Source organism: Psammomys obesus, unplaced genomic scaffold (assembly GCF_907164565.1).
Source record: "Psammomys obesus unplaced genomic scaffold, mPsaObe1.curated_primary_1811, whole genome shotgun sequence".
NCBI lineage: Eukaryota > Metazoa > Chordata > Mammalia > Rodentia > Muridae > Psammomys > Psammomys obesus.
In genome coordinates, this window is record NW_026591086.1 from 1,271,736 (window position 1) to 1,287,489 (window position 15,754).

Consider the following 15,754-nt stretch of genomic DNA (forward strand, 5'->3'; position numbering starts at 1 on the left):
CACTAAGACCCTGGCCTGAACACCTGCCTTTGGGTCCCAGTACTTGCTCACAAGAAGACAACACAATAGAGAGAAACAGAAAAAAAAAAAAAAAAAAAGAACCTACTTACAATTTTGCCCAAAACTGGGGAGAGAGAAGGTCTTAGTGTGTGTCTGCTTTGTCTGCAGCTCTACTGTAGTTTACAGACAAGGTGGCAAGGAACTCAGAAGCACGTGGCACACTCACTACCGTGATCTGCTTACCAGAGCTGGAACCACAGCTTATTCCCACTGCCAGCATGCATTTTGTGTAGGAACCCTAACCCCCGTGACCTCATTGCCTGAGTGCTGACGAGGATAGTGCAGGTGTGTTATTTTCTTCATTATGTGCCCTTGCCATATGGGTCTCTTTAGCTTCATTTTTAGGCTCCTTTATCCACTTGAAAGTATGGGCAAACCTGCCACTCCTGCCACTTGCTTGTGATTTTTGTAGTCTATGTAAACTGAAGGTTCTCCCAGAACCTTCTTACTTTTGGAGTAAGAGAGACATGCCTCAGGTGGTTAAAATGCCCAGGGGAGTGGCTGTCATGCGCACACCTTCTGGCTGCCGTGTCCTTCGATTGACCAGGGGCTGATAATATCCGTTGAGCCATAATTCCACCCAAGCCCAAGGTGTTGGGCTGCCGCGCAGAACAGCTCTTTTCCAGCCACCGGCAGGTGGGGCCCGTGAGAGTTGCTGCTTCTGAGAAGGAGTGCAGTCTGTGAGTCAGCAAAGCTGTGTAGTGGGCTCCTTGATTGGAGGAATTGAACTATGTGGCAGAAGGCACCAGGGACTGAGTGGCACCCAGCTTGAACTGTCTTTATGCACTGGCAGCTTCTGGGCACCGGAAATGCAGAGGGCATTTATGAACATCAGATTTAGTTTATTGGCTGTGTGAGTTGAATGCGGGGTTAGGGACAGCACAGTGGTCAGAAACCCAGTAAACAGAGCCTTTTTCTTTCAGTCTGTCACGGACAAGTCCTCAGAATCTCTGCAGTTGCCTTTGCATTTGGAACATTTTGTAATCTTTAAGCCAATTACTGTAAAAACTACCAAAGGACACTGATGGACACCCCACTGCTCCAGCTGTCCCCTCTAGCAGATTGCTAGCAGCAGGTTCCTGGTCCCTGTATTGCCGCTGCAGGGACTTATCTGTTGGAGAGGCATTCCCTGGAAATCCAGATCCACCACACACAGTGGGATTTGCTCTCTACCCCTCACCCCAAGTTACTTCAGTGATGCAAAAACAATTGTCCTCAGGGAACTGAGGCTCGTTGCTGTGGTAACTAATGAAGGTTGCCTCATTCTCAGGCACATTTTTAAAGCCTAGATTTCAACGTGGATAGACTGTCTCTCCCCCCCCCCCCCCGGTAGCTTAGCAACCTGTAGTACAATGTTTGTTGACACCCCCAGCCCTCTTTTCTCCTTAGAAGAATGAGCTCTGAAGATATTTCATTTTTTTGTGTGTCTGTGTGTGCTCACTGTGAGTTTAGTATAGTTCTTAGGTCTGATGATGACAGTGACCTGCCTTACTAGATCTCAAATCAGGCGCATTCTATGTCTTTAGGGCAGCTCCTTTGCTCTTTAGTGACCTACCCTGAGAGATTTCTGAACATTTTTCTTTCACACCCCTTGGCTAGTTGAATAGTTGTGCAATTCAGGGGCCGGTGCAGCAGCATTCTCTTCTTATTTACTCTTCTCAGCCCCTGTGTACTGTGACTCCTTAGTCTTCAGCCCAGCTCAAGCTTTACAATGAATACCAAGGAGGCAAATGCTGCTCTGACAACCTGGAATGGTTTGTCCGAGGTAAACACTGCCTTCCACAGAAACATCACTTACTAATGAAAGGAACCCCTGTTCTCCATAGCCACAGCCACCCAGCACCCAAGCCTGATGTCACACTTCCCAGCTGCTAAAAATCTGTCCTTGTGTCAGACCCCGGGCGTGCTCTCTCCCTACCCCTCTGTACTCACACACCCTTAGCTCTGTGTTAGATCAGGATTGATGAAGGCAACATGGAAATAAAAGAAAGAATAAATTAACAGTCAGCAGAAGCAGGATAGTTGAAGGATGGCAATCTCTCCCTGGTAAAAGAGTACACGTGCCCAGGTGCCGAGTTTTGGGCTCTATAGGGCAGAAGAGGGAACTTTTGGGAGGAAAGTTTTATGAATGGCCATGTGCCTTACGTTTCCAAGGCTGAGTGAGTTCCACAGATGTTTAGTATGTTGGCTTTTTTCTCAGGCAGGTGCTCTAATCCCTGGGTTGGGTCAGGAGTCGCTCAGCTGTCTCAGGTTTCTTGTTCGTGGTCATTAATCCTTCACTGTGGGTCTGGAGATGGCTTGTCCGTGTTGGGCAGTGCTCTACCGCTCTGGAAAATCCACCAGTCACCTTATCCATACCTTGCCTAGTGTAAGTTGAAGTTTCTGGGGTGGGGTGGAGAGGAAGCCAGGTTATGTTAGTGACTGAACCACTGATTAAAATTTTGTGACTGTGGACAGTTAGGGTGTTGCGGATCCAGAGCCAATTATCTGGAGCTGTTTTGAAGTCTCTTTAAAAGCCTTTTACTGCCTATTTCTATGCCTGGCCTGACATTCTTTTGACTCCCACTTAAACCCTTGACATGCACTCTTCTTTATGTTTTTATTAGCATGTATTAATTATACATAATAAGCATCATTGTATTATTTTCATCCTTGTGCATAATTATTTTACCATCTCTTGTCCCTGTTGACTCCCTTCCTCTTTAAGCATCTTCTTAACAGAGCACAAGCTTCCTCTGGTAAACTAAGGATGGCATCAGCCTGTCCTTCCCACCAGAGAATTGTGTTTGGCCTGGCTTATGGCTTTATTTTGCTCTGTAACTAATAAAAGCTTATAAATTTACTGTCACTGTAGAACATGCTATTCAGTGTAACCCAAATTCCTGTTCCCAGACCATGGCCTCTCATAATTGGCTCAGGATAAATTACCTCATATTTCTTTGAGGAGAGAGCAAACCCAATTGATTTAGGGTAACCAGGACCTCCCCTGGCTTCCCACAAACAAATGGGATTTTGTTTCTGGCTCCTTTAAGTGGTCTCTACTGCCCTCTGTGGCTATCTGGCTGGTCCTTTTCTCATCAGTGCTGCTCACTAGGGTGGTCCCCTGACCTGTCCATTTGCTCCCCTATCAGGGACACTCCCATTCCTTCACTTTCTGGCAAACGTCTGTTCTCTGCCTAACTTGGGGCTCAGGACCTCTACATGCTCCCCCGTAGCCTTTAGTCCTTCCCTCACTTTACTGTAGTTCTGCCACCTGCTGTCTATCCCTGTGAATGCGTGCAGCCTCTTCCCACCCCCTGGAAGAGGCCAGGGCATTCAGCAGGTGTGCACTTTCCTTCCCCAACATACTGACCTCTACTGGCTTAACCGTCTCTCTGAATTACAGTTATTTTTCTTTCTTCTTTGCTTCCCTTCCTTCCTCCACGCCTCTTTGTTTTTTTCTTTACTGTTTATTTTACGTGTGTGAGTATTTTATCTGCATACCATGTGTGTACCTGCTAGAAGAGGATGTCAAAGCCTTTGGAACAGCAGTAACAAATAGTTGTGAGCCCTCATGGAGGTGCTGGGAATTGAACCTGGGTCCTATGCAAGCACAGCAGGTGCTCTTAATTCCTGAACCGTCTCTTCAACTACCCCCCTTTTTTTTTTTTAAATAAAGAAGGGCCTTTGATTTTGTTTGTTTCTGTTTTTTGTTTAGTCAAAAACAAAAGATTTCCCTATGTAGATCAGGCCCACAGAAGACTCAATAGAGATCCTCCTATTTCTGCCTCTGAGTATTGGGATTAAAGGTGTCAGTGACCACATCTGGCCCTCCCTCACCCTTTTACTTTCCTTTTATATTTCGGTGATGGGCTCCAACCCAGGGCTTTGCACATGCTAAACATACCTATTACTGCTGATGGACATCCCTGACTATAGTTAATATTCTTCTGAAAAAAAAATTTTTTTTAAGGAAAAAGGTTTTCACATACTGTTAAAAACTCTTTGTGTTGTTTTTAAAAGTATGGTATCCAGAAACATTAAATCTTATAGTTTTGCACAGTCAAATTTTCACTCAGAAAATTGCTACCCATCCAATTGTACTTATCTCTGAGATGTAACTTCCTCCCAAACCATTGTTCTATCACAGGGGATAAAAGAACAGATTTTTAAATGTGATTTTATTTTAGATATTAAAATTTATTAGCTGTCCTAATACAGGATAGTCGAAGGAAGGCAGTATTTAATGAAGAGAGGTGCATTTGGTGGTTATTCTAAGGACTGAATTTAAGCTAGTGGGGATCAGGCATTTCTTCAGAAATATTTATGTTTTTAGAAACATAGGCAGTTTTCTTGAACCTTGCAACTTTGCTTACTTTAATTTTTAGCTTCAGTAGACTGCACAGACATGCAAAAGGGAGTGTGTGTGTGTGTGTGTGTGTGTGTGTGTGTGTAGGAGCAGCTAGAGGTAGTTTACTCCTTTTCTGACTCAAAGGCCTTTCCTAGTTACTTTTCTTGATGGATGTGAGTGCCTACTTGACAAGCAGCAGCTTAGGGGAAGGAGGGACTGTTTTGGCTTACAGTTGGAGGCGATGCAGTCCCCCATGGTGTGGAGACATGGAGGCAGGGACATGTGTCTGCAATTAGGAAATAAGGATGCACGTGTTGCTCTGCCTCTTCTCTCCTTTTATTCAGTGTAGAGCCCAAGCCCATGTGGTGGTGCCAGTCAGCTTGACAGTGAGGATTAACCAGTATACCTTTTGTTTATTTATTTGATTATTTAATTATCCCAAGTTGTGCTGGCAGTGGTTCAGAAAGGGATGGGCATATCTTCCTTCTTCCTGATTTTCAGGGGAAGCTCTTATTCTTTAACCATCGAGTATGCTGTTAGTGTACATTTCCATGGATACCTTGTGTGGTTCATCTTCATCATCAGCTTGACTGGCTTTGCAATCACGTAGAAGACACATCTGGGCATGTCTGTACAGACATTTGCAAAGAGGTAATTTAAGAGAGGAAGACCCACCCTGAATGTGAATGATTGTCTCCTATGGATGGGGTTCGGGGTTGGATAAAGCTGGACATAGGAGAAAGCCAGCTGATTGCCACTTTCTGTCTCTCTCTGCTTGTGCACTATGCGCTCAGATGACCAGTCACTGTGCTTCCTTGCTATGATGGATTGTATCCTCAAACTGTAAGCTGAAATAAAACCATTCTTAAGTTGCTTACTTAACTATTTGGTTTGAAGAGACAATAAAAGTAACTAATAGAGCCCCTGCATTATGTTAAGAAAGACTCCTTCCACTTGTAGTGTACTCTTTGTCATGAAAACTTGGATTTTGTCTAATGCATTCTAGTTGGATCACTGGTTTTCCACCGGTGGGTCACAATCCACAGAGGTCAAACTACCCTTTCACAGGGGTCTCCTAAAACCATCAGAAAACGTGTCTATATGGACACTTACGAAGGAGTAATTTAAGAGAGAAAGACTCACCCTGAATGTGAATAATTTAGACATTTACATTATAATTAATAACAGTAGCAAAATTATAATTATGAAGTAATAATGAAAATAATTTTATGGTTGGGGTCACCACAACATGAGAAACTGTATTAAATGGTCACAGCGTTGGGAAGGTTGAGAGGCACTAAGTTAGATGATTGTAGATATTCTTCTTTATTTTACTGATAAGCTATGTTAAGATGGGCGGATTTTTTTTTTTTTTAAATTCTAAATGACCCTGGCATCTTGGAATAAGTCCCGCTTAATCATGGCATAGTCCTTGTTGTGCCGTTGAGATTGATTTGCCAGTGTTTTGTTGAGAAACTTGGTATTTATATTCATAAGAAATAGGAACGTGAGAGTGTTTAAATGATAGATTTGTCTGACTTTGGTAGCCTAAAGCCAGCCACTCAAGTATTCACTCCTCTTTCTGGAAATTTGAGTAGAGTTCATGACCGATTTCTCTCAGATATTTGGCTGACCTCATCAGTGAAGCCACTTTGGTTCCGTGTTTTCCTTGACCCAGACTTTGTTATAGATTCACTCTCTGCTGGTTAATGATTCCATTTCTCCTGAATCTGTCCTGTCACTAGTATGTCTCAGAAATGTGGCCATTTATTCCAGATTATCTCATTTTTCAAGTACATAAGAACTATCTTAGAATATTTAAAAATTTCTCTAGTGATCCCACTTTTATTTCCAATTTAATTCAATTACCTTTCAGTTTTTCTTAGTTTTATGAATTTTTTAGTTTAAGATTTTACTACTTTTGTTCACCTTTATTAAAATTGACTTTGTTTCCTTCATCTCTATTAACAGTGTTTGGTGGGGATTGGTTGTTTTGTTTCTTTGTTTTGTTTTGTTTTTGTTTTTCTGATCTAGTGTATTATTCCATCCTTCTGTTATTGTTGGGTTTAGTTTGCTCTTTTTCTGGTGCCCTAAACATATAATTAGGTTGTTACCTGTGATCTTGTCTAACATAGACATTGAATGCTATAATTTTCCATGTAAACTTTTACTTTACCTCCTAGATTTTGCTGTATTTGCTTTCATTTCAGTTTATTTTACAGTGCTTACTAATGATTTTTCCCCCATCTTGTTGTGTTTTCTCCCCACTGTTCCTTCTGTTGGTGATTTTAGCTTCATCCATGGTGGCTAGAGAATGGTTGTGTATTGTACATGCAGGTTTGTGTTCTGCCACTGGGATATCTTGTGTGTATAGATCTCACTGTTTGACCAGGTAACTTGGGCCTATAACTTCCTTGTTGATCCTCTGTCTAGATGCCTTATCTGTAATTGAAAGTTATACACTGACACATTTTATTAGCTTTTGTTTATCTGGAACAATCTTAATTTTCCCTTTATATATGGGAGAGGCTGGGAAAATATAGGCAGGTTTAACTTTATTTGTTCTTTGAGAGTTTTGGGTTTTGTGCATTGTGGCTTGATCATATTCGCCCCTCCCCCACCTCTTCCCAGATTCACTCCACTTTGTCTACCCACTGAACTTTGTGCCCCCACCCCTTTTTAAATAAAACAAACCCTCTGAGACCAGCTTGTGCTCCCCAAATATTCTTGGATATGTGGTCTTGCATCAGAGCATGGTCAGCTTAGCAGGAGATGTGCTCTTTTGGAAAATTGTCTCTTCCTTTTCCCCTACTTCACAATTGCCATTTACTTCACTGCTAGGGGCTTGTGTGTCCAAATTCCCTGGTGGGCTGGGATTTGGTTTGGCACATGCTGTCACAGTCGCTGTGAGTTCATAGTTCTGCGGTGCCCAGATGTTGCAGTCGCCCCCCCCCCCACTTCTGGCTCTTACATTCCCCTTTCTGCAGTGACCCCCGAGCCCTGGGGTGTTTGTGTGTGTAAGGTATGTAAATCCCTGTTAGGGCTGAGCATCCTACTCTCTGCACTTTGGTCAGCCTTGGGCCACTGTAAGATGCAAATAGGCGCTTCAGATAGGGTTCAGGGGTGCACTGATCTGGTTGAAGGGAGGTCAGGGAGGTCGTTCTTGGTCGATAGTTGTTTCATTCAGCACCTCCCCTCTTTCGGACCCCTGCTTCTGTGAGATACTGGCTATTGATAACCTTTGTATGTGATGAGTTGTTTTTCTCTCTGTGCCTTTAAGATTTTTCTCCTTGGCGTTTGATGATTTGATTTAAATCTGTTAAATCTGGCTTAGTCTGTCTTTCTTGGAGTTTTTTCAATTTTTTTGGATGTGTATATCTTTCACAAAATTTGCCAAATTTTGTCTGTTTTCCCTGAAATACTTGTCTGTACCTTTCCTTTCCTGTAGGTCTCCCATATTGGTAAGTTGCTAACTTAAGCAATGGCATTCAGATCTCCTAGACTGTGGTTTTATTGTTGTTTGTTTTGTTTTTGTCAGTTATTCTTTTCAGTTTGAGCTTCTTAATTTGGATTCATTTATCCTAGCTTCAGGCTTGTCTTTTCTCTTGTCTGCTCAGACCTCTGGCAGGATCTCTGTAGTTGCTTTGTTTCTCTAGTAGTTTTGTTTTAGTTACTGTATCCTGCAATATTTCAACCCAATTTCCTTATAGAATATTCATCAGAAGTACTATTCTCTGTCCGTTCATATATTCTTTGTCCTGGTGTTATTTGCTGTCTGTGAGTTCTTTTTGGCATATTTAAGGCCGTCTGCCAGTAAGACTAATGCTTAGACTTCTTCCTGGATAATTTCTATCAGTTCGCTATCCCCTGGTCTCAGAAGATCCATACTTTCTATTTCATTGTCTACCTCACAGTTTTCTATTGAGAACAGGTAACAATGCAGAAACTCTGGAAGTCAGATTCTCTGGAATGTAGCTGTTTTACTTACTTTGCGATCTATTTATTTATTTATTTATTTATTTATTTATTATTATTTTTTAGTGAGGATTGTATTTCTGCTGTCTCTGAGGTCAGCCAACAGTTTGGGTCCAGTAAGGAAAAGGAATGTGTCTATGCCATCTATTATTTTTGAAAGAATCTGCTTGGGAAGTTTTTCAGCCCTGACAGTGTTGAGTCAATGAGCAGCCTCTGTTCTGGTCATTCACTGAAGAGTCAAGTAAATCAGAACATACCTTCAAATTGTAGAGGATGTGTTTCCACCCCAGCTCCATCAGGTACTCTAGGGAACAAGCCATTCTCCATGGCTACCTGCCAGGCAGGACCCTGGATATTAGAAATTACCAAATGCTGGGATTCAAGGAAGTCCCTCCCACTTCTTTCCAGTTCTTCAGGTGGTGCAAACATTATTTAGTAGACCAGAGTTTGAAATCAATGATTTTAACAGTTCTTGTCAACTCATTAGTTGTTTTGGTGGAAAGACTGATTTCAGAGTGGTTACCCCAACATCTTCTAGGATATCACTCCTGTATTGATTGTTCAATTCAAAATGTGTGCTGGCCCTGCCCCTCACTAGTTTCAGCACTTGAGAGAGTGGGACTTGTACCTTGCCTGGGCACTACAGTTGGACTGGCCCTGGTCAAGAGGGTGAGCCAACCCTAAGGGTGAGTGTGAAGGAGAGTGGTCCCGCCATTTGTCTGCTGTAAGGTGGTGTGGGGGTGGGGGTGATGCCCCCCCAATACCTGCAGCAGTCGAGAGAGCTGGCATCATAGGGGTGCGATTAGGCCTGGTCCCTCACTGGCTGCAGTACTTGGGAGAGTGGGACCTACCCCTTGCCTGAGCAGCAGAGTGAATCTATCCTGATGGCAAAGGTGAGTCAGCCCACGGGTGTGAGAGCAGGAGAGCTGGCCCAGCCCCTCACAGGCTGCAGCACTTGGGAGAGTAGGCCTTGTGCTTTGACTGGGCAGCACAGTGGTGCTGGCTCTGGAAGTGTGGGGTGGGCGAGCTGGCCCTGAGGGTATGAGAGCAGGAGAACTGACCCTGCCCTTTGCCAGTGGTGGCACTGGGTGGCCTAGCTGGAGTATTGCTAGAGTGCTCGCCCTAGTGGTACAAATAAGGGAGAGCCAGCACACTGACCAGCTAGGCTGCCACCCAGGTCCAGATCCAGGCTCTTGGTTGGCCCACCCGAAAATCTGTTATCTATGAATGATGGGGACGAGTTGAGGGATGATCCTGCCAATCCAATACTGCAGGATCACCATGGCACAGGGCAGGAAGGAGTCTCATTGGTGGCGTTGCAGGAGCTGGAGGCCTTGAGCCAGACTGATGACTCTTTGTAGTAAACATTTGCAAGTGAAGATGTGTAGACAGGGGAATATATTGTGGGACACTGAGATGTTTTCTAAGCTTTGGTTTCGTGTGTGTGTGTGTGTGTGTGTGTGTGTGTGTGTGTGTGTTATTTGGGGGGGAGGTTGCAGGCGTGAAGGGCAGATTTGAGAGGATGGGAAGATGGGCAGGACTGAGGTGCATGATGTGAATGAAGCTCATGAGGAATCAGTGAAAAATTTAAATAAGAGGTGTGAGTGAGTGTACGTGTGTGTGTGAATATGTGTGTCTGGGTGCACGTGTGTGTTGGGTGTGAATATGTATACATGCATTTGTATCTGGAAAACCTGTTTCTTAAGATAAAGGCCTGGCTCACAAGATGTGAACTTAGCATTTAATCCTTTTCCTGTTGCATGCTGCATATTATTTTATGTGGTCTCCGTACTTCCCTGCGATGTGGTTCACAGTAAAGACCATGGTTCCCTAGAATAGTGGATGCTTCCAGGTCACTAGTGCCAAGGTCAGGCATTTGGAAAGACAAAGCAACAAAGTGAAAAACAACATTTAAAACTCTTGTGATGTGTGCATTCATATGTGAGGGTTGCATTTCAAGGGTTATATAATTCCGAGTGCATAGCACCCTTAAACTTAAAGAATGTAAATAAGTTTTATGGAATCCTCAAAGAACTCATAAAAATATTTTTTAAAATATGAGGAATATAGGATTTTTAGATTGGCCCATGTAGTATACATCTCTGTCTTTTATACTTGTCATGACTCTGTATATACATTATGTTAAAAGGTTTGATTTGTGCATACCACTATTTTTGCATGACCCCAAATGCTGAGTGAGATTTCATGTGTATGTTTTCTTCTGTTGTAGGACAGTTCGTGTTTGGCTAAAGAGGGACAGCGGACAGTATTGGCCAAGCATATACCATACAATGCCTTGTAAGTATCTCAGTCTTCTGAGAACCAGGATTTTTACTCCAGTGTCCCTTCCTTCCCTGTTTACTTTTTTGTATTTTTCTTCTTGAGTGGATAAGACTAAAGGGATTTCATTAAATTGGAAAGCACCGTATTAACTCATTTTATAGTTTTCTAAGGTTCTCACAATGAAAAGTAAGAAAATAGTTCGGAAATTGACTATATATTGGTAGGTTCTAAATGAGAGGAATGGAAAAAACGACACAGGCTCTCTGGTTACAGCAGTCCCCTCTACAGTTTCTAGCTTTGCTTTAGCGATTCTGGACTCTGTTCTTAGACAATTCAAAGTTCTGGCAGGTGATTATATTTATGAAGCAATTTGTCCATGTATTAGTGTTAAACCATTTATTAAAAATTCAGGACATTTAGCTTTGAGCATTCAGTTCTCAAGGATTTTCTTAGGCTTGAAACATTGTAAATAAAAGTGGATTTCATTTCTCCAAGATCTTACCGGAGAACTATGTCCTTGTACACAGATTGGTACAATCTGTTCTACCAGCGGTGTTGTCATTGCCATAAGCCAGTAAGCAATGGTGGGCTCAACTCAGGGGCAACAGCCAGTTTTCCACTGTGGTAGATCATAGAGCTGGAAGAGAAAGGGGAGGAGAGGACAGGAAAGAAGAGAGAAAGGGAGGAAAGGAATGAAAGGGAAAGAATTTCCCAGTTTGTTTCTCCAGTACAAGTTCATGTATAGATGAAGAACTAACCGGTCAAGTTAGGAAACTACTGATAGTCTAGAGATTTTATTCTTTAAAATTAGTGAGTTTCATTCTATGTTTGTTTTGCTATGAAACAGTTATGTAAATTTATTATGGTAAACAGGTTTTCTTTTCTTTTCTTTTCTTTTTTTTTTTTTAAATAGGGTCTCACTATGTAGCCTGGCCTGGTCTGGAACTTGCTATGCAGACCAGATTGGCCTTGAACTCACAGATGTTCAAGGCCTCTGCCTTCCCCATCTCCTTACTTCCCACTGTGGAGGTAGAGTGCTGGGATTAAAGGCCTGTGGGACCATGCTGTTTAAATCTTAATTAAAGTTGGCATTGTAGAACAGTCTTGGTTTGTTAGGGGTCATCCACCCTTTGGTTGTCTGTAATGTGTGTCTCACCCCTTCAGAAGTACCCTGGCTCCAGAAGTACATGGCACTATGTCAAACCAAAGTAAGCTTTAGGCGATTATGTTTATGCCCCTGGCAAGAGAGCACTGTAATACTTCCCCTGTTCCTGGGTAAACGCTTTGTTTTTTATTAAAATTGTTAACAATGTATTTTGATTGTGTTCCCCACAACTGGTTCTAGATCCTCCTCACCTCCCTACCCACCCAATTTTATGTTCTCTCTGATTCAAGAGGCAAAAACAAAACAACCCCCCTCCAATGAAAATCAAAATAAATAAACAAAACCCAGTAAGACCCCAAATGCCAAAACAGAACAAAAAGCAGCCCCAACCCACATACACAGCAAAACCAAACTCGTGGAATTCATTGTGTTAGCCAACTACTACTGGCCATGGGTCTGCCTTAGAGTACGGCTGATATACGCAGTGACAGTCTGTCGGAGGAGGGGATCGATTGATTTTTCTTTTCCTAGCTGGTATAAATTGCAAATAGTTCCTTGGTAAGTGGTTAGTTGTGTCTACTTGTCCTTCTCAGTGCTGGGATTTGGCTGGCTTGAATCTGTGCAGGGCTTGTTTGTGCTGTGAGTTCATATGTGAGTCAGTCTGGTTTGTTGGCAGGCACTGTTTCTTTGGGGTCATCTATCACCTCTGCCTCTTACTCCCTTTCCCCCTCCTCTTCTGCATAGGTCCTGAGAATTGAGTGAGGGGAGGGTTTTGATGAATACATTTCATTTAGGGCCAAATGTTCCAAAGTGTCTCACTCTAGGCGCACTGTCCAGTTGTCGAGCTCTTTGTTAATTACCATCTACTAGAAGAAAAAGCTTCTACAAGCAGAGCAGTATGTCATTTGGAGACATTTTATATATGCTATGTGTTCTTTCAGCAGAATAATAGTATTAGGTTTTCCTTTAGGCCCATGACCTAGCTAGTTCTGGGTGTTTGGCCACATTAGCAGTGTCAAGTATGGGTTCATGTCACAGAGCAGGCCTTAGACCCAATAAAGAGGTTGTTGGTGACTCTAGTTCAGTGATATTGATGATTGCTTTTCTCCTCTCATAGTGTGCAGAGAACCTTTTAGTATTCTGAGTGTTAGTCAGCAGGGGTGAAGCTTCTAGTTGGGTGACACCTCAGCTTCTCCATGTTCTGTGACTTACATGCTGTCTTCAGCAATAGGGCTTATCATCAGGTTGTGGAGAGCAGCCAGTAGACCTGGCGATAGTAGCCTTATGATGTTGGGGGTGGGGTCACCGAAGCACTTTGGCCAGTGACTCAACAAGGTTCCTGACGTGGGAGGTTCTGCTTGATGACCTAGAATGTCTAGTTAGCGCGTTGCCTCTTCTATTATATAATGACTCCGTTTGAAATTTTTTTTATTCATGTATATATTTTGGGAAGCGTCTTTGGTTGTAGGTTTCTGTATGGGTTTTCAAAAGGCCTTTATTGTGATTCATCCCTCTCCATATTCCTTTCTTTACCCAGCTCTTCCATCGACTCCACTTAGTACTTTTTTTTCTAGTTTCTCCTTTAACTCTTTTTAACACTACCCTATATCCCTTTCAATGGAAGATCTGCTTCTGTTCCTTCCCAGTGCTTTAGTAGGTACCTAACATTTATGGTTATTTGGATTGAAACACATATATAAATGTTAAAAGCTAACATCTACACATAAAAGAAAATATGCAATACATATTTTTTGAGGGAGGGGGTCTGGGTTACCTCACTCAGGAAGATTGTTTCTAGCCATATCCATTTATTTGCAAATTTTGTTGTTCTTAATAGCCAAATAATAAATGTACCATATTTGTTTGTCAATTGATAGACATCTAGCTGTTTTCAATTTCTGGTTATTATGAATACAACATCAATGAACATGGATAAACAAGTAGTAGGATGTAGAGTCTTAGCTTTTTGCCCAAGAGAGGTATATTGTTGGTCTGTGCAAGATTGATTTTTCAGCTTTGTAAGGAGCCTCCACACCAATTTCCGTAGTGGCTGTACAAGTTTGCACTCCCACCAGTAAGAAGAAGTGTCTCCCTTTTCCCAAATCCTGTCATCATGAACTGTCATTTGTTGTTTTTTATCTTGGCCATTCTGACTGTGATTCATGTTTTGAGATCTCTGATTAGTTCTTATGGTGGTTGGAATGAAAATGGCCCTACTATGTTCATGGGGAGTGGCACTGTTAAGAGGTTTGGCCTTGTTAGAGGAAGTGTATCACTGGAGGTAGGCTTTGAGGAAGCTTAAGCCAGGCCCAGTGGCTTACTGTCTCTTCCTGCTGCCCATGGATCTAGATGTAAAATTCTTGGCTCCTTTTCCAGCACTATATCTGCCTGTGCACTGCCATGCTTACTGCCATGATGATAATGGACCAAACTAAACCTCTGAACCTGTAAGCCAGCCCCAAATCAATGTTTTCCTTTATAAGATTTGCGATGATCATTGTGTCTCTTCACACCAATAGAAACCCTAACTAAGACAGTTCTGTACGTCTTTTTTTTTTTTTTTTCTCTCTCTCAAGACAGGGTTTCTCTGTGTAGCCTTGGTTATCCTGGACTCACTTTGTAGATGAGACTGGCCTAGAACTCAGAGATCTGCCTGCCCCTGCTACCCTGAGTGCTGGGATTTGTACCTTATTTTTATATTGGATTGTTTTCTTGATGTCTAGTTATTTTAGTTTTTTTTTTTAATTTATTCTAGATAACCTTCTATCAGATGTGAATGGTAAAGAACTTTTTCTACTCTAGCTTTCCACTTTGTCCAAATGATAGTGTCCTTTGCCATATAGAGCCTATCCAGTTTCACGAGGTCTCAGTTTTTAATTGTTGATCTTAGTACCTGCAGTATTGATGTCCTAATCATAAAGTCATATTCTCATTTTCTCTTCTATCAGATTTTGGGGTATCTGATGTCATGGTGATGTCCTTGATTTTAGAGTTTTGTGAAGAGAATGTGGGTAATAGCCTTGAACTCAATAGCATGGGAAGACCTTTCTGAATAGAGCACCTTTAGGATAAACACTAAGACCAGCAATTAAGAAATGGATCTCATGAAACAGAGAGAGGTCTGCATAACAAAGGACACTGTCATTTGGACAAAGCAGCAGCCAACAGATGGGAAAAGCTTTTTACTAATTACACACCTGATATACCACAATTATCCAAAATTCATAAAGAACTCAAAAAAGTAGATATCAAGAAAGCAAATAACCCAATTAAAAAATAGGTTATAGATCTAAAACAGAATTCTTAATGGAAGCTCAAATGGCTGAAAAAATACTTAAAAAAATGTTCAACATCCTTAGCCACCAGGAAATGCAAATCAAAATGACTTTAAGATTTCATCTTACACCTGTCAGAATAGCTAAGCTCAATAAAACAAGTGGCAGCTCATGCTGGCAAGGATGTAGTCTAAGGGGAACAGTCCTCCATTACTGGGGGGAGTGCAAACCACCGTGGAAATCAGGAAGATTGGGATCAATTTACCTCAAGATCCAGCGATACCACTATTGGACATTCATCCAAAGGACACTTCATTCTACCACAGAGACACTTGTTCAGCCATGTTCATTGATGCTCTATTGATAAGAGCCAGAACTTGGAAACAGCCTAGATGTCCCTCAGCTGAAGAATGGATAAAGAAAATCTCGTACTATAGCCATGTGGTGGTGGAACATGCCTTTAATTGCAGCACTTGAGGGGCTGAGGCAGGCGGGTCCCTCTGAGTTCTGTGGGTTCGAGGTCAACCTAATTTACAAAGTGAGTTCCAGGACAGCCAGGGCTACACAGAGAAAACTGTCTCATAAAACCAAAAAGCAGTAAAAAGAAAATGTGGTATACATACACAATGGAGTTTTACTCAGCTATTAAGAAAGAAAGAAAGAAAGAAAGAAAGAAAGAAAGAAAGAAAGAAAGAAAGAAAGAAAGAAAGAAAGAAAGAAAGAAAG

General features: G+C 42.1%; 1 protein-coding gene across 1 annotated transcript in view; it reads left to right on the forward strand.

Moving 5' to 3' along the window:
• The window catches only part of Wdfy2 (WD repeat and FYVE domain containing 2), a 140,092-nt gene that overhangs the window by 41,001 nt on the left and 83,337 nt on the right, over positions 1-15,754 (forward strand). Inside the window, exon 2 of the mRNA XM_055609685.1 lies at positions 10,596-10,663. Within this exon, the coding sequence (XP_055465660.1) occupies positions 10,596-10,663 (68 nt within the window). The remainder of the gene's footprint in view (positions 1-10,595; positions 10,664-15,754) is intronic.